This window comes from Scardinius erythrophthalmus (assembly GCF_964197995.2).
Source record: "Scardinius erythrophthalmus genome assembly, chromosome: 18".
Lineage (NCBI taxonomy): Eukaryota > Metazoa > Chordata > Actinopteri > Cypriniformes > Leuciscidae > Scardinius > Scardinius erythrophthalmus.
Window position 1 is genome coordinate 8,114,331 of NC_138238.1, and position 12,618 is coordinate 8,126,948.

Sequence of the window (12,618 nt, forward strand, 5' to 3'; positions counted from 1 at the left end):
TTTATTTCACACAAACAAAGATCTGCTGCAAAGCAGACGGCATTTCTGATGCCTGTATCGACCTGTAACTGGCATTGTAGCTCTTATGTGTGCTTGAGCATTCTGTCCTTTTTAGGGTCGCGTCTTGTGACGTCCTGTTTTTGGTTAATTTAGATCAGGGGTGTCCAATCCTGCTCTTGGAGGGCCACTGTCCTGCAAAGTTGAGCTCCAATTAAACACATCTGAACATCCTAGCTAATCAAGGTCTTATAGGCATACTAGAAGCTTCCAGGCAGGTGTGTTGAGTTGCCAAACTCTGAGGACCGAGACACCCCTGATTTAGATGTTTTGCTTCATTTAGATGTGTTTAGATGTGATGATTAGATGTGTGTTGTTCATTTAGATGTCCATGGCGAATTCACAGAGAACTAGTTCTTTTCAATGTACCCTTTTCTACAACACCGTGTTTTCCTCTGTGCCTGTCTCTTGTTTGGTATCCAAGTAAGCATTAGTTAATGTGATCACAGTTTGGAGCTACACCATAGGACAGAGTTCATATGAAGATAAAATAAAAACTTTTATCATTTTTAATAAGAAAACGTTTTATACTTCACTAAATCTGGTTAGATGAATTCTTGTAAGATCAAAACAAAATGGAGTAAGAATAATAATAAGATCTGAAAAAGTATTATCTTACACAATTTTACTTAAGTATCTTTTTTAAAGATAGTTTAGATATTCTCACTGGAAAACCAGACAGAATCGTTTAAAACCAGATACACTGATTCACTTTAAAAACTAAAATTACTGATTAAGAACTTCTATTCATCAAAATAACACTACATTACTATAAACCTCTGTATGGACAAGGAGAGTGTTTAACTCCCCCATAGTCTGCGGATCTTAAATTCCGAACTGCTTTCCCAGCTGTTGAAAGCACGGCAGGCATGAGCGAGATCCACAGAGGAGTAACGGATGTCTGTCCTGTGGGATTATCATGCTGAACAGATCCTGGTGCTGAGCAGCAGCGGATTTAAAAGCACTTTACCGATAATAACGGCACTCCTGAATGGAGAACAAGACCGCTTTCAACAGTAAAAGAGAGAAAAGGGACTCTGAAAGAAAAGCAGAGTGCCATGCATGGTAAAGAAAACACAGTCTCATCTCTGCACTCTTTGAACTCCTCAACCACCTGCTCTCCTCCAGAATAATCCCTTGTTCTTTGATTTCCTCCCTTTTCTCTTCATAGCACTATAACATATGTCGTAGAACAATGTAAGTTTGTTTCTTCTGCATTTTAAAGGGTGGGATCTCCAACCAGAAGGGTTATTACAGAGGAGGAAAGGAATTTTTTGAAGTCTTGCATGTTATGGGGCTGGCTGTGGGGTGATTGACTTGTCTCTATCAAGTTTTCCTCCCATTTGAGGATGACTTCAGGCACAGATATGTAAACTTGCATTTACGGGCATTTCGGAGCAAAATTCATCTATTCAAATTCATTTACATTCTGACAAATTTCTGATGGCTAGCTTATAAAATCTACCTGGCGGTGCTAAGGTAGCTTTGCTAAACTGTAAAAAAAATCTTTTTAATGTATATTTTATTTACATTAATCAGATGTTTTCTGACCTATCCAGACAGTTTTCATGACTGAACTTTGAATAAACAGCTCGATTCAAAAGGATTTATTTTATTACGCCGTTCTGACCTTTTTGGATCTTGTAAGTTTTGCTTGCTTGGACTTTCAATGGAGGGACAGAAACCAGGTCTCATAGAAAATACATTTCTTAATTTGTGTTTCAAAGATTAACTGTCTTGGGTTTGGATGACATGAGGGTGAGTAAACGATGAACTAACCATTTAAGATGCATGCACACATCTGAAACAAAGAGTACAGAGTCTGAAATAAATATAAAAACACCTATAAACATTCACAAACGCAGAATCAAAGTGTGAAAGACACGTACATGAATACTAAAAGAAAACATGCTGACTTTTGTTTTCACATGTTCAGCTATTGTGCACAAACGCAGCGGTGTATTCGAAGAAAACCAGGGTTCGAATCAAAGACGTCGCAGGAGCCCTGTTCATCTTAACTGACTCTTCACGCAAACTCTTTCATCTTTCTCAGCTGCCATCTTGAAAGGTCACAGGGTTTTGGGCACCATGGGGCAGTGCATGCTGGGATACATAGGCAGTGGAGAGACCACCCTCCAGTGGCCCTGACCTTCACACGCTTCCGTGCCACTTGTTGCCAGGGTGAGCTGCCAGCTGTCTGGCAACAGAAGACATTGCCATTTGTTCTGGTTCTTTCAGTTTGAAATGACAAAAGCATGTTACTACATCACCTATATTCAAATTGAACATTTGAATCTTTCTGTCAGGCCTGTTCAACTTTTACTCTTTTGAAATTGCACTCAAAACTGACAATAAAGGTGATAATCAACAAATGCTTTGTGAACAATTAAATATATACACTGTAAAAAAAAAAAAGTTGGGTCAACTTAAAAAAATAAGGCAACTTGTGCAACTTTTTTGAGTAAACTCCACAAACAGGGACTGAAGTCCACGCAACTCAAAAGATTACGTTAAAATCATAAGTTGCTTCAACATAAATAGTCATGTTTAGCTAATGAATAAGTATTTTTAGTTGGCTGAACACAAATGGGCCTATTGTCTTATAGGCCTATACTGATTTATTATATATTATTTAAATATTTTAATTAAATAAGAGACAGACCATAACACGAGTCAGATAACTTTTTTTATTTTTATTTAAACAGTTTGTGTCCGATGCACAACAATGACTTTATCGTAGCAAGTCTTGAATTTAACTCAATGCATGGTACTTACCAATGCATGTTAAAGAACATTAGCCTGAAGGTTCAGTTCACCCAAAAATGAAAAGTCAGTCATCATTGATTTACCCTTAAATTGAAATTGAAATTAAAAAGAAGATATTCTGAAGAATGCTGGTAACTAAACAGTTGACGGTGGCTACTATCAAATATTTGGTAGTAACATTCTTCACAATATCATCTTTTGTGTTCAGCAGAAGAAATAAACTCATTCATGTTTCGAACAACATGAGGGTGAGTAAATGATGACAGAATTTTCATCTTTGGATGAACTATCCCTTTAAAGCTAAGGTTGAAAACAATTAATACTTAACAATAATCAATACATTGACAGAGCAGTATTGTTTTTGTTTTTTTTTAGTCATTAACTATATAAAAGAACCAGTGTCCAGTGGAGGAATGTCACACAAATTTTCCCATGACATTTGCAAAATGGCTTTGTCTTGCAGAGAAGGTACCTTTGAAAGTATACTTCAGTTCTTTTGGATAATCCATATTCAGTGCATTCATGAGTCCGAACAAGCGTATACTGCTGGTAGATCTGTAATGTCCTCAAGAACAATGGCCTCTTCCAGTATTAGTTGGTCAGAGTTGGTAGTAACAGCGGCATCTTCGGCCACAGTAAGGATTCCGATCTCTACATCTTTGGTGCCGTGGTCTAAAGGATCTGTATCCTGGGAGAATAATTCATGAGATAGGGGTATTAATTGAAGTGTAAATTTAAAAATAATAACAACATTATTATTATTGATGTTGTTGTGTAAATAACCTGAATACATGTAAAACATAAATAGTTCAAAAAATGACCAAGAAATGAAAATGGTATTTTACCAGACTCATCCTGAGTAAACTTGTAGAGTATTCATGCTGGAAAAGTGGCAATCCCTCAAGATCGGTTGTTTTCTGACGTGTGGTAATATCACACACCTAAAAAGAAAGGAAAAAAATATCTATATTTTTTTTTAAATCTGCAGATGCACTCTGACCTTAACTCTTAATAATTTAACATAGGGATCTCTACTGCTTTGGGAGTTAAAGGTACAGCACACCCAAAAATGATAATTCTGTCATCTTTTACTCTTCCTCATGTAATTCCGAATCCATATGACTTGGTCCATAACAAAGATTTTTTTAAAGAATGTACAGATTGCTCTTTTACATACAGTGGCATTAAAAAAAGTTTGTCAACAAAACATGCACTGTTTCCCAATTGACAACTGAATGAAAAACAGACTGATGTCATAATTAAGTTCATGATATTGATAACTGATATTATAAAGTTATTTACTGACTATTTTCCTCTATATATGTGTTCATTCAAAGTAGATTCTCATGGTCGACGTTACAGATACACGAAAACTCCATGGAGATCTGTAAAGAAACAAGTCGATTGGAATCACCACAAAGTTTTACTACCATAAGTATTCCTAAAATGTTCTAAAGAAATAATAATTAATCATAATCTTTCGAAATAATAATTAAAATAATAATTAATATTGACAGTTGCTATTAAATGGTTTACCTCATCCTCTATCTCTCTCTGAACTACTCAACTAGAGTAAATACATAATGGGCAAACATCTCATTTGATATGACAAAACATACAGTTGATTATAAAAAAGATAAATACCAGACATGTTCAAGTCCCTAAAGGCCAAGTCAAGTCTTAGTTTGTACCTTTTTTTAACAATATTTCTTTCAGCTAACCTAGTAATTGTAATTAACAGTGTTTTAAACTTTCAAAACGGATTTCTACTTCAAAAATGTCTAATATAGCACATTGATTATTACTTAAACCATTAATGAATTAATTTAAAATAAAAATTATATTCACAATAAAAAAATATTATTTTTAAAATACATTATGCCATTTGGAATCCAGGGAGAGTCACCACGAGAAAAAAAAACTAAACGTGCTGTGTATTTTGAGCTATTTGAGCTGCCGTAGTTTGCTGTAGTTCTAGGCAGTGATGGCAAAGAGTATAGAAGTAACTCTTTGACCTAACCGCCGAAGTCTCAAACTGCGCATGCGTTCAGGGTTCAAACTGCGCACGCGCTAACAAAAAACGCGGACTTCAATGAAAACTAAAACGATTTAGTTTGAACAACAAAACATTGTACGTTTTCATCATTTAAGTAACGAATTTGTTGAATCAACTTAGTATGATGCATGAATCAAAATATCTCAGTTCATTTGACTGTTTTATGTTTATTTGGAGAACTTTCAGTAAGTTGGCTTTTTTACATTTAACTTGAAAATATTTAATTATTAAGTTGATAATGACATGCAGCACTTGCAGTTTAAATAAGCTTTTTAAATCAATTTTTAAAAGAAAACTCAAAAACTTGCCAAAATTTAAATATGAAACATGTAACATGAAATCTTTAAGGCATATATTTATTTTTGTCAAGTGTCGCAGACAAAATCTATTTTAAAAAATATTTATATTTTCCGTTTTCATGTTAGTTTTAGTAATTTTGTGTTTTTGTCATTTTTATTAGTTTCTTTTATATTTTATTTTATTACATATAATGTTTCATTATGATGTTTTCATATTTGTAGTTTTTGTAACTATAATAACCCTGCAGTGCAGTCTAATTTAAAAAAGATAAAAAAGATATAGAAAATAAAGTAAATACAAATAGTAGGTATACGAGTAACATGCAAAAACAGAAAAATGTAAAGAAAAAAGTTAAACAGTTTAAATGTCAAGTCAATCTGTAAAAAACTATCTAAAAGCTTACAGCTTGGATCAGTATCATTTGTGTGTGTGTGTGTGTGTGTGTGTGTTGTGTGTAACATGGAATTATCTGTGTCTGACAGTTCCTCTCTCTATACTAACCCGACAAACCAGCATCATTAGCTATAAATGTGCTTGATCCCTGTCCTAATCCCTCTGACTAGACATGTTAATGCAGGCTAACACCTTAAATTCTCCAATTAAAGTGATCAGACAAACAATGTTCTCATTCATTTTCCTTAATCTGCTCATGCAGAGGGCACAACAGTGAGGGAACGTGACACCCTGCCTATACATGAAAGTGCTGAAAGACTTAAAGAGCTTTGCAAATGTTTTAGTAATTAAATGAAATTTCAGTTTTATGTTTAGCACCAACATAATATAGTTTAGACAAACATGCCTATGCTTTTGCAGAAAAAAAACAGCTCCATAAATTTGAATCAGTTCTAGGAAGCAGTCACTCAGAAGAGACTGTGATTCTTTTCTAAGTCACTGATGCTATTTGGAGATAGAGACAAATGTTTCTGAATTTTTTAGCATGGTTTTATGTGCATACATGCATACATTCGTATTGTGGATCTGCGGCCCCCAGTTTCCCATGGAAACAATGCAGGATGGGCTCCTGTAACTGGAGAGGGCTGAATGGTCCACAATGGCACCGCTGAGAGATAAAATGAAATCAAAACAAGCTGATGACAGTGATGGCACTGGTGTCAAAATTTGAGACGAGGGCCACCACCACCCCCGCTGAGATATTTCAGAATGTCCTTTCCAGACACACACACACACACACACACACACACACAAACTTATGTCCATTTCTTATTTGTAGCCAGTGATCTCTGATAGCTGTATCTTTTCATTCGCTTTAAATAACCTACATTTCATCACTGAGGTGAAGGTCAGAACGAGTGAATTATGTAATCATATCTAGGATTAAAAAGTAAAAGCATTTATGTCAAAAGCAAGGGGAACCTGATTGGTCGGGGCCCCCGATCACTCAGTAATGTGTATGGTCTGTCCTTTGAGCTTTTCTCTGAGGGGGTCTATGTCATTCTCGTCCACTATAGAGATCTGTCACACATCTGCCAGCATCCTTTGGAGGCCTACAGAGACACGTTCATACTCTGGGATTTCTCTGATGAGATGTGCCATTAATTCTCCTTTCCTTGACGGTTATAATGACAACAGTGTCAGGTTCCTTTAAGCGTTGCTCAGGGACAAGTGAGCACACAGAGGCCAGTGTTAAGCTAAGAAATGATTAAACCACACTTTAAACAACAACTGCAGTCCAACTGTGACAGATTACTGTAGTTTATACAGAAGATGCATGCAGTTAATGCAGGTTGGATTCCTATTCAGAACTGGTTCCAATAAAAAAGGAGAAAAAAAGCAGAACCAAATTGACATTTGTTTCAATTAAATCTTGTTCATGCCACAGAACAAAAAAACAAAAAACAAAAAAAAAAGTGATTTTTTTTTTTTTAAATCTTGATTCTGACTTTTTTCCTCAGAATTGCAAGTTTATATCTCATAATTCAGAGTGGCGAGTTTATATCCTAAAATTTTGACTCAGAATTGTGAGATTTATAATTATATACTATAGACGTTTTTAATTGTGAGTTTATATCCGACAATTCTGCAAATGCGGTTGGAACATAGATAACATCAAAAATATTGACACCGACACCTGAATGAATGACTCTTATGATCCTGTTCTTATAATGAATCTAAAAGTGACTTCTTAAACAAGTATACTTTTTAGCTAAAATGGCTTGCCATACAAGCAGTAGACTACGATATACAGTGCATAAGCAAGTGTGATTGCATTCTTGGTTGCATTTGAAACACTGCAGCTTTTACATAAAGATTTAATGTACAAGTAATCCAATATACTGTAAATTCAACCAAAATCTTTATCTTTTACATATATTTTTAGTTTAATAAATACTGTTCATGCAGCTCAAACAGTACAACAAGGCCATGAATGCAATGTAAGCTGCATTGGATAAAAGCATCTGCCAATACCTACATTTTAAATGTAAAATGTAGGCTAATAAAGACATGTGTTCTGTAATATGATTAAAATCAGGAATGGTCAGAAATCAGAGCCGTTAAATACTGTACTTATGATTCCCATCCATATCAATTTGGAACACACAACACCAGTCAAAAGTTTGGACACTATCCATATTTTAGACTAATACTATAATAAGATACATTGTATTAGTATAGTTATTTAGAATTGTAATGTCATCCAAATGGAAGTATGGGAAATTATGCAGTCATCATAATATCATTTCTTTTTCTTTTTCGAAGTGTCATGGAGCACTTTTGTTTGACTCAGGTTCTCCTAACGTCTTGCTCTCCACCAGGCTTCATAAATTCACCAGTTCTGATTGATTACAGGAGTTTTGCCCATTTTCCTAGTCAGCCTTTACTTAAAAAAAAAAAAAATTGTTCAAGGAAGTTCAGGCTTTACCCCAATTAGACCTGTTCTCGAAACATTACACCATAATGGCAGATCTTAAGCAGCACATGTTTTTGATTTGAGACAGTTTTGCAGTCTTGAGTCCTGGCAAAGCGTAATTTCAAAACAATTTCAACAATTGGATGGTTTACATTTTTAGTATTTTGTTGGAGCTCTCTGAAACTGAGCTCTGTTGTTCATTAAATGTAAACAAGAGCTCATATTATCACCTGCTTCAATACAGAGGAGTACGACTCAAAGAGTCGACATACATTTTGCATTCATCTGACTTTTTTGGGGGATTTGGAATGACTTGGTTTTCCAACAAATCCAACGTAAATGCTGCTACTAGTCAGTGTTGCTTTTGGAGCTATCCAAGTCTAATTTTGCATTGCAAAGGCAGCATAACAACATGCCGTCACTATCAGACTAACTGTATGTGACTGGCATGTTGCATGAAAGGATAACCCTGTGGTTTCCATCCATTCCCCATTTACATTTTTTTTTTTAACTGGCAAGTTTCACGCTCCGTGTAGGCCTTTAAACACCTCTTAGCTTCCATACCTGACCCACCACAGACGCTGGCGCATCTCATCGCGACTGCAGCAGACAGGTATGAATTGGAGCCCACACTTTTTCAATCCAGCTGGGTCATTAAGAACCACATCCTGGGCCAAATCAAACACAGCCCCTGCCCACAGACAGACAGACATCAGTCCACTTCCTCCAGCGTTCTGTTGGAAGCTATTAAACTGAGCACGGATACATTTTGGAGAAAGATGTTAGAAAATGTGTTCATTAAAGGAGAACTCCGGTCAATTTTAACATTGAGCTCATTTTTTTGTAGGATTTGATTGCCGAGTTCACGCGCATAGGTTTAGTTACCTATGATCACGCGCGTGAACTCGGCAATCGACTACTATGGACTTCAACCGAAAACAGGATGTAAACACAGGCATTTGCGCTGGCTTAAATAACATCATTTTTATACATATCTTTCACATCTACTGGAGTCAGATTCACTCGTGTTCACTCAGAAGGAATCACTCACATTTTCTGTGCACTTGTAATGACACATCAAGGATGTTAAGAGGCTAAAAGCAGGTTTAGTACTTGCCCCATTGAAGTCAACAGGGTGCAAATTTTAAAAATAGAATAACTCGGTGTAGGCAACACCGATTTTTGTCGTTGTTCTCTGTATTGACAGCACTCCAAATCCTACAAAAAAATGAGCTCAATGTTAAAATTGACCGGAGTTCTCCTTTAATCTGCAGATGCCAAACATATAAACATTGTCTGCTGTTCAGGGTAGAGATGTGTGTCCTTTCTGGATTTGATATTCAAATATCTTCCAGGTATAAGCATTCACTAGAGCCATAGTAAAATGTGTAAAGCAGATTATGTGTGATATATTAAAATAAAGTCTCATGTGGGGCTGTAAATCACATCAGGAAACTGCATAAGAGATTAACTCTCGCTTACGCAGAATTAACTTGTAATGAGGTGACATTTAAATATTAGTGTTTACATTTATGCCATCTTACTCTGTTATTGTTTCCCTACTAGACATAACCCTGTTGATTTTGGATCTGAGCGAGGCCTTTACCACAGAACAGTGCAATTTATACAACTCCACTATGCTCAGACAGACGACACCGTTTGGAAATGAAAAAAATATTACTTTTTAGCATTGGCTGTCATTATTAGTAAGAATGGGAATCGTAAATAATTTAATGGTGCAGATTCTGCTGAGTCCTCAAACAAGTTGGGCTCCTTAACTGCTAGAATAACAAGTCTTTTAGTAGGCCTAATTAGAAGGGATAAATATTTTTTGGGGAAAAGAAATGCAATTTCACTTCCAAAGGATTATATAATAATGTTAATCAATTTAAAACAGTTCTTGTCAAACTTGTTTCAACAGACTTTTAATGACTTTTTTACAGTGTGTTTAGATGTGGCATTGATGCTAACTAGTCATAACTACCCTACTTATTACAGTAAAAAAAAACAAGAGCCAGCACACAAGAAAAAGTCCATAGTAAACAGAGTTTAAAGAGTCTGTCAGAGTAATAGAGTATTTTAGTATGGCTCTCTGTCTGTCCGCCCACATCAGCGGAAGAACGAACGTTCGAGAACCGTTAAAACAACCGAACGCCATTCACATGAATAAATTATTCCTCTCTTTTCTTGGACCTGCTTTTAGTGGTCTTTCCCAAGTAGACAAGTAGAAATGAACCTTTAGTAGGACATGGCCTTCTTTGCATTAGATGTGCCAGATGTATTTCATAAGTCATTCGCAGCCTGTCTCATAACATTAAATTTTCCCCTGGATTTATAGTACAGCCACCTCTTACAGGGCATTTTCCCTCCTGTCTTGCATTACTAATCAACCTGTAAAACTCACACTGCCTCACCAGAGTGGCGAAGCAAAAATAAACGCTGATCAGCCGGGCGTCTATAAACTTTGGGCACAATGCCCATGATCATAATTGCCACGCTGGTTTGTGTAACTAAAGAGTGACAGAAGCAACTTGGCTGATGGATGAATGACTTTTTAGTACAGAGGAGATCTTTAGTTTTTGACTTACTTGCTAACAAGGCGTCAAGGTTTGTTAGTTAGCATGGTCTATTTAGCCCCTGCTGGCAGAATACAGCAGTTTGCAGGTATACGCATCTTTATTTTTTGCCATACAAAACTGACAAAATATATTTTTAATTTTTTTTGGCAAACGAATTATTTTGTTATATTTTTGTATTTTTTACTCTGCAGTGAGGGTTAGAGTTAGTTTTTTTGTTGTACATTTAAAATACATTACATTAATAGTTTTTATAGTCCCAAATGTGTATTTTATGTATTTTTTATTTATATTTTTTATATTCTTATAGCAAATGAACACTATGACCTTCTTAAAAAAATGGTGGCGGTCAGTGGTGTCTTGTGGGAAATTTCCGAAATTGACAGCTGACAATTTGATGAATGAAAAATCATTCCTGTGTGTCACATTAATCTCATCTCTTCTCCGGTCTGTATTATATGTGACAAAATAAAACAAACAGAAGAACAAAAGCAGATCTGTGTCTTTAAACGTGGATCAGCATCCTGCACGCACATTTCAAATACCACATTGAGGATTCAGGGAATCTGCACAGGGGCTCTTCTTGCCTGTTTGATTTCTTTTGCGTGACATGCGTCTCACATGACCAGATAACGTTCTTGTCCTCCAGCAGCTGGGTCAGACAGGTGGGAGCCCTCCCTCTTATTGGACAAATTCAGTGGCCAATACAGATCTCTGGTGGCAAGGGAGTCTAATTGGTTTAAGCTAAGGGGTAGTCGAAGGAAAATACGTTCCAGAATTAACTTGAGACGGCCAAGGCTCAGGCCTAACGTTTACCCAAGGGGCCGACAGACAAGTGGAGGACGGCTGGCACTTGTAACACTCAACTCATTTGACAAGCTGTGGAAGGCATGAAGGAAAAACATCTCATGGGATCCATTGGAAATTCAAAAACAGCTTTTTAAAATGGCAACTAATTAGCCACTATTGTGTCTCACAGCTGGTCTGTTTGGTCTTTTAGTGAAGACCACTTCTTCAGTTTTATTATTTTCATACTTTGTTCAGCAGGTCAGTTAAAGGTGAACTAAGTAACTGTTTTACCTTAACTGAACAGCTTCGGAGTCATTGGAATGGTTATATTACTTATTTCGGGTTGAATGGTGGTCGTTTCGCACCCCCCTGGTGCCCGTGAGCGGAAAATTCGCACTTGCAACTTTGAGACGGCGGGCCGCCGGCAGCCGCGGCAGGAAGTATCGCATGATATCAGGTCTCGCGATGTAAACAATTGCTTTACGGCCAAAAGAAATCTGCTCAAATACTGTCATTATTGCGCTCCCTCACGCTGTCCGAACCCAAAGGAAGAAGACGTTTTAAAGAATGTCCCATCTGCTTTGATGTCGTTGATCTGCTAGCCTCTGGTGTCTGAGAATCACCAAAGAGTTTTTACAACAGTGTTGTCAAATATCTATTCCGAAGCTGTAGGGGGAGCTCTAGAGAGAAACCTGCGAGCAAAATCGAGAATACAGCGAAGAAATCCCGAAGCTACTGAGTGCTGCTTTAAACTGAAAGGTTTACAATTTGGGGAAAGAGTAAGCATTAAGAGTTTATTAGACACAATTAAATAATTGAATCCATTTCTGTTCTTACATACTCTCAACAATAGAGTTCCTGAATTAATCACTGCTTTTAAACAAATCGGTTGAGTAAATTATTCAATGACTTGCTCAATAGTTTATTTGTTCTTGTTTGAACAGATCTGTTGAATTAATGATTCAACTCACTCAGAGCCACTTGTTGCCACCTATTGGACTCAAGCAATCTTACTTACTCCCCACTTCACACACACATATATTTAATGACCAGATAATGACACAAATACTTTGTATTGGCTGTAGTTAATAAAGTTTCCCTTCACGTATCACTGGTGATGGTAACAAGACCAATAGAAAGAGACAAATTGTCCATGAGCTGGGCTAATATATCTCACAGAGGAACAACAGTTTTGATGTCATATT

General features: G+C 36.4%; 1 protein-coding gene across 1 annotated transcript in view; it reads right to left on the reverse strand.

The window, feature by feature from the left end:
• Positions 1–3,343: 3,343 nt before the first annotated feature.
• Positions 3,344–12,618, reverse strand: part of fbxw10 (F-box and WD repeat domain containing 10) — a gene marked incomplete at both ends in the record, with an annotated part of 60,021 nt that continues 50,746 nt past the window's right edge. Inside the window, one exon of the mRNA XM_081392717.1 lies at positions 3,344–3,511. Coding sequence (XP_081248843.1) covers positions 3,344–3,511 — 168 coding nt within the window. The remainder of the gene's footprint in view (positions 3,512–12,618) is intronic.